This window comes from Chrysochloris asiatica, unplaced genomic scaffold (genome assembly GCF_000296735.1).
Source record: "Chrysochloris asiatica unplaced genomic scaffold, ChrAsi1.0 scaffold00053, whole genome shotgun sequence".
Lineage (NCBI taxonomy): Eukaryota > Metazoa > Chordata > Mammalia > Afrosoricida > Chrysochloridae > Chrysochloris > Chrysochloris asiatica.
The window spans coordinates 15,427,070-15,439,211 of NW_006408571.1; the positions used below are offsets into that span (position 1 = coordinate 15,427,070).

The 12,142-nt window shown below is 41.2% G+C and overlaps 1 protein-coding gene across 1 annotated transcript in view; it reads right to left on the reverse strand.

The window, feature by feature from the left end:
* Window positions 1-7,308: 7,308 nt before the first annotated feature.
* Window positions 7,309-12,142, reverse strand: part of SLC25A51 (solute carrier family 25, member 51) — a 14,195-nt gene continuing 9,361 nt past the window's right edge. The window contains exon 2 of the mRNA XM_006863130.1: window positions 7,309-8,304. Coding sequence (XP_006863192.1) covers window positions 7,370-8,263 — 894 coding nt within the window. The 5' untranslated portion in view covers window positions 8,264-8,304 and the 3' untranslated portion in view covers window positions 7,309-7,369. The remainder of the gene's footprint in view (window positions 8,305-12,142) is intronic.

A 12,142-nucleotide genomic window follows, 5' to 3' on the forward strand; every position in this document is an offset into this window, starting at 1 on the left:
GTGATAATTTGTTTCCAGCATTTTTATAAAAATGTTTAAAGCTGAGACAAATGTATACACCTGTGTATCCCAGGTCCCTATTAAGATATAGACTATTACCACCATTCTAGAAAGTTCCCTCATAATCCTTCTACCTCACCCTCCCAATGTAACCACAGTTGTTTATTTTCTATTATAGATATATTGGCCTCTTCTAAAACTTGTTGCAGGTTGCAAATGCTCCTCTTAGAACTAAAAATGATTTGTCTGAAAAGGCAGTTTTACTGTCTTGAGAAGGTGTAAGACAAATACTCTATAAATAAAGCACAAGGGTAAGTAAGAAAGTATTGCTACAAAATCCTAGCAACCTTTATTATCAAAATGTGCGGCTTTTGTTTCTCAGTATAGCCTCCATCTATGTCTATACAATTCTGAAAGCAGTGCTTCCATCTCTCAACACTTACCTAAAGTCCTGGTGTGGTGCTGTAGGATAAGCACTGGACTACTAAACACAAGGTCGGCAGTTCTGACACACCAGCTGCTCCTCAGAAACCCTGTCTAGGGTCACTATGAGTCAAGACCAATCTCACAGCACTTAACAACCACCACCCTTCCCTGAAAAAAGCTGCACTCTTCAATTTACACCAAGTCAGAACAGTAGTTTTGGCATCCTTGAGACACACAGTGTTTCTCTGAAATGTTGAGTTTTGGGAACAAGAAGTCTGAAAGGGGAAGATAAGATCAGAGCTGTAGGGTGGATGGGGCAAGGTTTCTCAACAAAGTTTTTGTAGAGTAGCCTCAAAGAATGAGCAGTGCATTGTTTTGATGGGAAAAACTCCCTAAGTGCAACATTCCTGGCTTTTTTCTTACCAATGCAGTTTTCGATTTTGTTAAAACTTCCTAATAAGACCCTGTGGCCAGTCTGCGTCCTTAGAGAAAATCTTATCAAGATGGAATTCCAGAAAACAGCTGTCATACCTTCTGAGCTGACATGTTGTTGTTAAGTGCCGTTGAGTCGGTTCCGACCCATAGCGACCCTGTACAGGGTTTCCAAGGCTGTAAATCTTTACAGGAGTAGAAAGCCTCTCATCTTTCTCCCGCAGAGCGGCTGGTAGTTTCGAACCGCTGACCTTAAGGTTCACAGCCTGATCCGTAACCACTACGCTATCAGAGATCTGAGCTGACATACCTGCCTTGAATTTAATTGGCCCAGCAGATCCCCTCAGAAGCCACTGTTTGTTTGTTTGTGGGAGAGGGGTTAGGAGTAAGGAATTAAGGTTTGTTGTTAAATCAGTTTTGATTCATAGTGACCCTGTATAGGGTTTCTGAGGAGTGGCTGGGGAGTTTGAACCGCTGACCTTGTGATTCAAACTGACCTTGCGGTCTAGTGCATTATCCTGCAGAGCCATACCAGGACGTCTGATTTGATATAGACTCAACTGTATTTGGTTACTGCTCCCAATACAAAGAACCTGCTTTATTTTTCTTAAATAGCAAAAGCTCTCAGGAGCTCCCATCAGCAGTGGCAAACCTCTGATCTTGGGCTTTGCCTTAACTTTCTTCAAGGCAGACAAAACCTGTTCTATCTTCAAGGTCAGGACCTCACCTCCTCTTTTTTACATTATTCTGCGTAGATGGACTTTGATTACCTCCATATTTATGTTCACCAACTACAAATTAAAAGTGCTCCACTCCCATACAACCACTCTTCCTACAGTCTGTTTGAGGATTCTGTTAGTTGTTATCCACTGGGAGGGGTGGGGAGTCCAGGAGCCCTTATCCCAGAAAAGTATGATGACTAAGGAACATTCTGAAACTTCATTTGACTAAGGGAAAGGAGAGCCCTAGTTACCAGGAATTATCTTGTTCTACAGATATGACAACCCTTAGTAGAGAAATTCGTTTATTTTTATAGTACTAATGTATCTAAACCATTATGGGTCGGAACTGACTCAACGGCACTTAACAACAATGTATCTAAAGAGCCCTGGTGTGGCGCTGTAGGGTAAACACTGGTCTGCTAACTGCAAGGTCAGTAGTTCAAACCCACCAGGCACTCTTTAGAAATCCTATAGAGGGTTGCTGTGAGCTGGAACCAACTGGATGGCACCGAACAAATAATTAATTAATTAATTGCCTTGCCTGCAACCAGCTACCCAAGAGCCCCTAATGGAACCAATTTTCAGTTGCTGAAAGGTTTAACAACTACAACAGTGGTTTGTTAACACAAGTCACTGCTTTCCAGCACTTCCGTAATAAAGTAGTAGCAGCCAGCGGGACATTAAAGATGACTTTCTTCTTGTCCTTGGTCAACTTTGCGGAAAAGTTTTCACAATCCAGAAACAGTGATAAGAAAAGCGGAGTGTCTTGCACATTCTAATCCTGATTTGTGTGTTGTTTTTTTGTGATACAAGATTGGCTAGACATTTTCCAGGGTCAAAGATAGTGGACAATGTTTTGGAAGTTAAAGGAAAATAAAGAACAGTCTCATCAGTCATTTAGCTTAGTACACTGCCCTGAAATTGATATAAATTTATCCTTAAACCTCCATGACCCATCAGTGAAGGACGGTCAGATGGGAGATCCAGCAAGCTATGATCCTGAATAGCCATGTGTTCCCCTCACTGCCTGGATTCGACACTGCATCAGTGGAAGCTAGAGCCGAATCCTGCCTTATGGAACTGGCAGCGTAAAGGAGGCAAGCAGCAGCAGGTATCACAGCCTAATGAAGTACAATGATAAAGAGGGAGGTGTTGCCTTTACCAAAGCACATGGGAGAACCTGACCTAGCCCTGTGATCACCTTTTTCTCTGGTGAAGTGCTATTTGAGCTGAGTTCTGAAGGAGTTCCTGAGACAATTAGAGAAGGCTGCAGTTCAGAGCAGAGGGAATCTGGATTGGAAAAGGCAAGGCAGAAGTACACTAAGCCCAAAGAATCAAAGAGGTCCCTTGTGGCTAGATTGCAGTGATTGGGCATTAGTTGGAGATGAGAATCAAAGATTAGCAGAGGCTTGGCTATCCTCTGGTAAGCCATGGCAATGTGTTTGGTTGTTTATGGCAGAGGAAAGGGAAAGTGTTTTATATCTTATTTCTAAAAAATTTACTAATAGCAATACAGACTGGAAACCAAAGTTAACATGGTAGATAAATTCTCTTACCCTCAATTTCTACCTTAAAATCAGACATGCTCCTCTGGGAGAAATGTCTCCTAGTTGAACCTTCACTGAAAAATGGATTAAACTGGGAGCCAGCCTCTTGGAGGACTAGGAGTACTCTACAGCTGTGCAGAGCTACCCCCACCCCAGCTTGTTCACACCTTGCACAACGCTATCTATATATATCCCACACTCTGTGGTCACATGGGGCCACTGAGTCAGAACAACATAGGTAAGTTAAAATGACATTTCACCAAAGGATGTGTAAAACACTCCTTTTATTAGTTCTAAGTTTCACAGTGTTGAATTATCCTGAATTGGAATGTTATTGTGAAGTGCCATGGAGTCAGTACTGACTCATAGCGACCCTATGCACAAGGACACACTGCCTGGGCCTGTGCCAACCTCACAGTTGTTGCTACACTAGAACCCATGATGCTGCCACTGTGCCAATCCTTCTTGGGAAACATTAAATGGAACTGCTCCATCACCTAGTGGCCTCTTATCAGTCGACCTCAACTATCAAAAGACTCAAGGGAGTATCCTACACTCTGGCTGGTAATCTCCAGTGTAGCTAATGCAACATCACTCCCCTAACCTGCTAGCAGAAGCATATGGGGGTACCAAGGATGACCAATAAGAATTATTGATATGCTGGGTTTCCCAAGTTTATACTCAGCAGGGAAAAATTTATTGCATTTTAGAAAAACCTTCAAAAAAACCCAAAATGTTTTGCAGTTAAGCTATTTGGAAAATTAACATGTGGAACTGCTCTTAACCACGCAAAGTGGGTAAGCAAAGGATTATCCCTCTATAAAACTCTCACATGAAGGGGCTGAGTCACAGTAAGTAGTGTGCTGTTTCATCAGTAACAAGACTAAGTGACTCATCTCCCAAAATCATAAAAACTGCGAAGAAACTTCCCAACCACGAAAGACCAAGGATGAATTTTAAAAAACAAAAAAAAACTTTATTTCAAACAGAATTACCAAAAAAAGCATATTAATGCTGAAACATTTGACACATTTTCATTTAAACTCACAGACACAAAATTCAAAATAGAAAACAAAAATAGCTGTGTGCTTAACCGCTTCTAATTATGGAATTTAAAAAATCATCTAGAGACCCTCACACAATTTGGAAGCCATTTAGGTACGCAGATATTAAGCAAAAAGAAGGCATTAAAAACTAAAAAACCTAAAATTTAGGGAGAGTGTCTGGTCAAGTCTTTAATATGCATTTATTTGCACCCAAGAAAATATTTTATTAACAAACCAGGACTCAGTATAATCGTCTTTCCTCAAATGTTAACTCCCTCTAGTCTTCATTTACAACTGTACTCTCCAGAGCCGGACCTCCACCGAACCAGCATTAGTTCAACATGATTGGCTTCCCCAGGAAAGGACCCTCTAGATCCCATTTACAATCCTGTCGACCACCCATTAGTCACAGGCATGTTTGCACAGCCTTAAACTGAGTGTCGCTGTAGTCACTGAGCTTGGGAATTTCAGGTCTCCAGATGACTCTCTTCACTGCTGTTTTATTGCACGCTCCACAATACATAGCATGTGATTCTGTAACCACAGGTGAATATGACTACTGAGACGAAAAAATCAATGCTGTCCCCATTCACAAATGAAACAAATTTGTCACCATATAAAGGCTGTGTTTACTCAGTGGTGCAGTGCTGAGGGCTCATCCCCCCAGGTGTGTTAAATAACAGAGTCTACAACATGTTTCTAGTAGCATCGATATCAAGTCCAGGAGGCAAAACCCGAAGTGCCCCATGCATACGAGCCATCAGTGCTACCGACCTAACATAAAGGCCACTTTTAAAGCTTTCCAGATGAAGTTATTCAATCATATTTGCCTTTTCAGAACGATGATCCTCATTTATACTGAAGGTTAAAACTATTGTTAGAATCCTTTACTAATTACACATAACTTATTTTTAAAAATTCAGACAAAGCAGTTAGCTAAACAGATTCAGTTCTATCTGTTGTCAAATTTCAGTCTACAGGACAACACAAATCATCCTTGGTAATGTATCTGCAGTTTGGTCTTCAAAGGCTATAAAAGTGACAATCCAAAAATACAAGTTAAAACCAGTAAAAATATTTATTAACTGTTTTCAATGCCACATATTTGACACAGCATAATCTAAAGCATTCTCAGAATTCTCACATCACTTGTATTTTTGTATTCACAAAAGTGCTTGAGAACTTTTTTTTTTAATCACCTGCATGGAGTGTAAAGACAAAACGCAGCCCTGTAGAACCAAAAGGCCAAGCGAGTCCATCTGCAAGGTCAGGGCCTAACCCTGGGTTAACTCGTGTGCCTGTGTGGGACCACCCACACCTGCGAGTAGTCAGGGACCCTCACATGTGAACAAGGGGCATGTACCACAGTACCCTCCTTGTTTGCTTCAGAAATGAGGCCAAGGATGCTACTGGCACTTATTTGGTGTCAAATTCTTGTTTTCAGAAATCCTTAAATCTGGACCTGGTTTCTACAGTAAACTGCCATTTCCAGACATCACTGTCAAGCAGAGTTGCTGCTGTAAAGCTATTTCACGTCATTGTTGCCAGGCAAATGCTTGATGCTGCCTCATCCTTTACAGCTGGAAGACTGTTCACTTACTTAACTAGCCAGACTGCATTTAGAGGTAAATCGTTTTTGGACTTTCTGCCCAGACATTTGGAGTAGACTACCACTTGAGGCCCTGGTTTTATTTTGGTGGGCATATGCATATTAACATGCAGCTACCCAGAAGGATGAAATGTAGAAACCAAACGACTCTACCGTGTCAGATGCCGAGGCACAGTCTTCACGGTGTAGTATTTACACAGGTGGGCTTTTAAGAAGTTTGATGAACCCTTTCTGGATGCTTCTCATGTGCTGCTACTTAACTCAATCCGTGTAATGCATCATTTTGTTGCACTATTTACCTGGAAAAAATGTTTAAATCTGATTCCTTTAACAAATAAGCTTGTGTCTGTGTTAGGTAAAGGACCAGAGTGCAACATGGCCATGCCAAACTCTTAAAACAACTCTCCAGATGTCTTGTTATAGACTTTACAATCTCACTTATTAAAACACAAGTGTAAGATTGGGTTTCCACAAGGTCAAAATCCTAGCAAGAGTTTCTGACTGCTGGGAGTAAACTAGGATAGACAGCACTGTAGTGGGGATGTTTTCCTGAGGGGTTCAGGCGGTTCTTCTGGTAACACGCTGAAACCAGAACAAAGTCTGGAATTTTTATCCTTAATAGACTTCCAAAGCAAAATGTTGCATTTTTTTTTTCCAAAGGGGAGAATTTTTATCCTTAATAGACTTCCAAAGCAAAATGTTGCATTTTTTTTTTCCAAAGGGGAATTTCAAGAGCACAAAATACTTTGAAAAAATTAAGGAAAAACTTTACAAAACCCAAAATTGTAAATGAAAAGGCCAAAGCCCTTTGCTGCTAAGTTGGCACCAATAATTCTAAGAAACAGAGATAAAGAGCTTGATTTATATGTAGTTAATATGGAGCTAAACAGGATGAAAAGGTGACAGCAAAACTTGTCTCCCCATCTTTTGGCAATGGAATAAGTGAAATCAACAGAATATTTTGGAAAAGTTTAGGTCTCACCCAGAATTAATAAGAAATCTTCAAACCTAGAAAGCAAAATAGGAACTTAAATTCACTGCCTGATTCTATCAAGTTTAAAGAGAACTAGTTCAGATAATAACTCTTTTAAGAGCAGCTTAGTTTCAAGCTAATACAAGCAATTTATCCTGAAAAGCCTATCCCTAATAAGTGGGTTTTTGTCTCTGTTCTGCCCCTTTGTCCTACCATGTGCCCAACATTAACAAAGACTAAGTACAATGGAGTACCAAAATAAGCACGAGAACTCATCAGCTATAAAAGCCTTTTCACTGACTGGTCAGGGCCACCTGTATTTTAATACAAAAGTTGAAAGACTGCTTTGGAAACGAAAAAGCTTGTATCTTGGCTATTAGGTTCCCTGTAAAAGGCCATCACCAGCCTACAGCTCTCAGATAAGAAAAAACTTTACATTTCCTATTGAAGCCTTTTATTCTGATATGGTTGATGCTTAAATAAAACAGCTCTGGCCACAAACCACGGTGGCCTGGACTTCTGACACCAACATGTATCTGACCAACTGGGAATCAGGGCAAACTGTATTCTTAGGTCGAGTCACTTGATAAAAAGCACTTAACTGATTATTTCTTTCATATCACCTTCAATAAGAACTCATAAGTCGCATTGATTATGCCCCACGAGATCAGAGAGCGATGGTAATTCAGATGGGCACCTCTGAAAAGATTGGTCAATTTCCTGTCCCGTTCTAGCCAAATTTTTTTAAAAACCCTGGGGAAAGACTGAAATTCCCCACCAATCTGAGACTGCATGCGTGTTTTTACAACATTAATCGGAAAAAACAAGAATCCCAACATGGCACCCAGTAGGCCTCCACAGATGAAATCATTGACTAAATGAGCACTGTGAGACGTGGCAGTAGGCAAATACTCCTTAACGGGGCCTCGAAGGCCAAAAAACAGGGCATTGCTGGATCCATTACGGAGAAGAATGGGCACCAAGCCTCGATAATACTCTCTAATTCCATGGCACTTTAGTGCCTTGAAGGCCTGATAAGTGTTTGTAAATTTGTCATGATGCTTATGATCTTGAAGCAATGTTTGAACTCTTTCCAATGGAGTGAAAATTGCTTCTGTTGTCCCAGCAAGTACAGCTGCCATGGTACACGTTGCAAACTCTGGAGTACTGACATGTTTACGGAGAAGGCGGGATAAATCCTCATACAGACCAAACATAAGGGCCAGTGTAGTTGTCTTCTGCATTAATGGAGGAAGGATCCCTCGATACAAGTTTCGGACTCCATCGCTCCTCAACTGAAGTACTGCATCTCGGGTTTTGATTCCATATAGCTGCTGCCGAAACAGGACCTTTTGAATGGGAAATGTGATGACAATATTGTTGAAGGCTGCACAGCAGCCACACAAGTAATGTTTCATTTGACCAACATTTGCCATGTGAGGTGATATGTCTTGTTTGGAAGATGCTAGGATTGGTGGCCTCTTTTCATGAGCTTCTGAATCCATCATGTTGCTTAAGATCTTTCTTCTTCATGAAGGATTATTTTAACCTGCAAATAAATGACACTGGGTAAGCCTTTATATGAAGAACTCAACATCGGTATCCCCCACTCTACCCCAATCCTCCAATTTCAATTACATTTTTCTTTTGACTAGATCAGAAGTTCTCAAAAGTATTGTCCAAGTATTGTACACCAAATGCCCTTTTGGAGGTGTAGGAGGTCCTCCATTTTCCAACTCTGTATCTGTGTGAGGCTAGATTTTCTAAATATACTTCAACCAAAGCTACATAGCAAAACAAACTGTATGTAGAAGCAGATTATGAGATCCTACCTGTGATTACCAGCCAGACATTAAGGAGATTTACAAAACTGTAAAACGTTCTTCTCATTCTTTTTTTTTAAAATAAGTTTTCATGAGAACGTGTTATGAGAGATCCTCAGGAAAATTCCAAGATCCTCTGATACTACTTTGTATATTTTTTTTGTGTGTGAAACAAACAGAATTAAACTTTTTTTTAAAGTATGCTACACTGAGAGCTGTGTGTCCTTTTCCCAGATGGTAGATTACACAATGAAGAAAACTTAACATTGCCACAATCTCTAATCGAAAGCTGCTTTATGTCTACATTTGTTGTCCATGTTCCTATCAGGAAAGGTACTGTCTTGTCTTCAGCTGAGAGTTAGGACCAGATAGAAGAAACACATCCAAAAAGTCACAACTTGTCTCGCTAAAAGTCACCTGGTTGGATCTACAGAGAACAACAGTGGTAGGATTCAAATCTCATTGTTCAGCCCCATGACCAGGTAAGCTACACCATCTCAGCGTCTCAAACTTCTTGTTCATTTGCAGACATTCACTTTTGACAGAGGGCTGGAGTGCTGCTTACTGAGATCATGGATGGGGAGTAAAGGGGCAGGAAAAATGAGTCCCCAGTGTTCTGAACATTTATTTGACTGCAATTTAATACTCAAAGGCTGGCTCAAAGAGCAGAGCTATTTCTAATTCTGGCAGATACTAAAGCAGGTAGATTATGAAGTCACGTGCATGCTCCACTGAGATGCCAGAACCCTTGAAGTTGGGCTGCTTGCAGCATCACAAACAGAAAGTTATTTAAACGTAAATTCACAAAAGACATGTGCATTACAGAAATGGTATGAGGAAAAAAGTTGCAAATCACTTATCTATCTATAGACACCCTCTCCTCAGTTTCACTGCCCTAGCTCAGACCCCCATCTCATCTCAATTTATGCAAAAGCTTTCTCACTGGCCAACCTGACTCCACTCAGACTCACTCCACCTCGCTCCCTGCCCTACACACCTTTTCAACCTAGCCATCATTTAAAAATACCCAAAAGGATATCGTTGCTAAGTGGTGTTGCGTCGATTCCGACTCATAGCAACCCTGTATAGGGGTTCTGAGGAGTGGCTGCTAAGTCTGAACCGACCTTGTGGTTATCAGTTCAGTGCTTACTCTATAGTGCCACCTAAGGACTCCCCTAAAAGGATGAAACATGTGATTAAGCAAAACAAAACAAGGAATACACGATTTTTAAATATCCAAGTATCAGCAGTTACCAGTGTTTTGAATGGCTAGTCTTTGGTAAATTGCTCGTACTGTATTCAATTTACTGTGTGTCGCTGTAGGATAAACACTGGACTGCTAACCACAAGGTCAGTAGTTCAAACCCACCAGTAACTCTTGGAAACCATATATATATATATACACACATGCACATATACATCCATACATACATACAGGGTATGAGTCGGAAATAACTTGACAGCACATAAGAACAACTCAGGGTCAATGTTTTCTTTTTTAAACTTTTATTTATGCTAAACAAAGCATACACTTTGCTTCATCTCAATAATGGCACGCCCCTCCAGGTAACAACAGTTATCCTGCTTTCTCCCTTCCATTCCACCCACCTTCCCATCCCTTCCCAACTGTGTCCTTAGGGAAATGTTGCCCTTTTGATTTTGAATGATTGACCATTCCATGGTGAGCATACCTTACAAGTGTTGTTGTCTCCCCAATATACCTAGCTACTGCTTGGCTGAAAACTGGGCCATGAGGATGAGTTCCTTTCCAAACCTGAAGGATGGAGGACCAAAGTCTCTGGTTCCTCTAGTCTCTTTCTGACCAGTAAGCCCATCTTTTTTTTTTTTTTTTTAATTATGAATTTTGTTCTACATTTTTTGCTGCTCTATTCAGGCCCTTCTAATGTGATCCCTTTCAGAATAGTTGGTAGCGGTAGTTGGTCACCATCTACTTCTTCTGGTCTCAAGAGTTGTAGAGACTGATGTTCACATGTTCCATCAGTCTGCTGAACTAATTGATTCCAAGCCTCTTCAATTCTCATCACTCTTCGAGCTTTTAAGACCCCAGATGCTACTCACCAAAATAGGATGTATGACATTGTCTTTGTGAACATGCCAACCGACCATGGTGTCCTCTGAGACAATGATCCTAAGCCCCCAGGCCCAGAAACTCAGGTCAATGTGTGTTTTTTGTTTTGTTTTGTTAGAAGTGTTGAACATTCAGGTTACCTGTCTGTGACCCTCATATAATTAGGACAAACTATAAAATATTCTAGGACAAAATGCTTTTAAAAATTAATATATTTTTACTTGTTCTGTGCTATGAATTAAAAAAAAAAAAAAGTTTTGTGAATTATGTGATAGTTTACATGGGAGAACATTAGCTTTACATTCATCCTATCATATATCATTTAATTGCCATGGTTACAATCCCCTCCATGCATCATCAACCAACCAAAGGGTACATCCTGCAAGCCTGCCCCCTGGTTGTCAGCACACAGCCCCTTTCCCTCTCTAGGTCTAGAGTTCCCAGTTGCTCCATCTCTCCACATCATCGTCTCTGCTGTCATTGTTTCTCTGGGTAGGGTCTCGCACTCCACTCTTCTCCCTTGATGGTCCCAAGGACCTCCACTCCTGGACTACAATGTCAATTACTTTCTTCGTTTTGCTACAAAATGTCTACATTTCCAACCCTCACAGTCAGTCCTGATAGTAATTATTCATTATTGTACCACAGGAGTGCTGTCCACATCTCCTTTCATCAGTCCCGCCCAGACAGATTGGATACCACTCAGTGGAGATTCTACTTTCCTCCGCGCCCTCTGGATCTAGGCTCCCTCTTCAAAGCCTGTAAGCCAGTCACTTCCTGCCTTTGTAGCTCCCCCACTTTGGGTAGCCAATGTCCAAGTTGCCCATCCCTGTCTACCCTGTGTATTGAGGGGGTGGGAATGATCCTTGCTGTAAAGATTTGTTCCCTTTTTTGAGCTACTGCATCCATAGGTGTAGGTCAAGTTGATCATATTGTATCAGATTACTCTTCTTCTCCCCCCCGCCCCTTTTCCTTCGTCTAGTTGAGTTCTGATCATCCAGCCATGGAAGCCAGGTCAAGTGGGTATTACCTGCAAGTGTGGCTGTTCTTATGCATATGCCCTCTTTTTTATCAGCTGGATGCTTCACTCTCCACTCTAGTCCTCTGTGGCTTTGTCACTGACTCTGGGCCCAGGAGTCCCTAGGTCTTGCCAAACTGCTGGCCAACCAGGTCTCCACCCCGGTTCATAAGAGTCTATTGAACGTGGTTGGACTTAGCTTGCAGCTTCACTGCTGTTTTTCTCTCATTTCCCCTTATCTGTAACTAACATGGTCACCAGTCAGAGCATGTGTCTGCTTGTGTATTCCCATTGACTCTTAGTTTTGGAAGGGGGTTTGCCCTGAGGGGACTTGAACAGTTGCCTTGATGTTTCCTGGGCTGGCAACTCGCTTGTTCTTGTAGTAGTCAGTAGGACCGCCATTATTGTTTTGTATTTTTCCTGTTGGTCTTTCTTTCAAGAAGTATCTTCTGTTCTT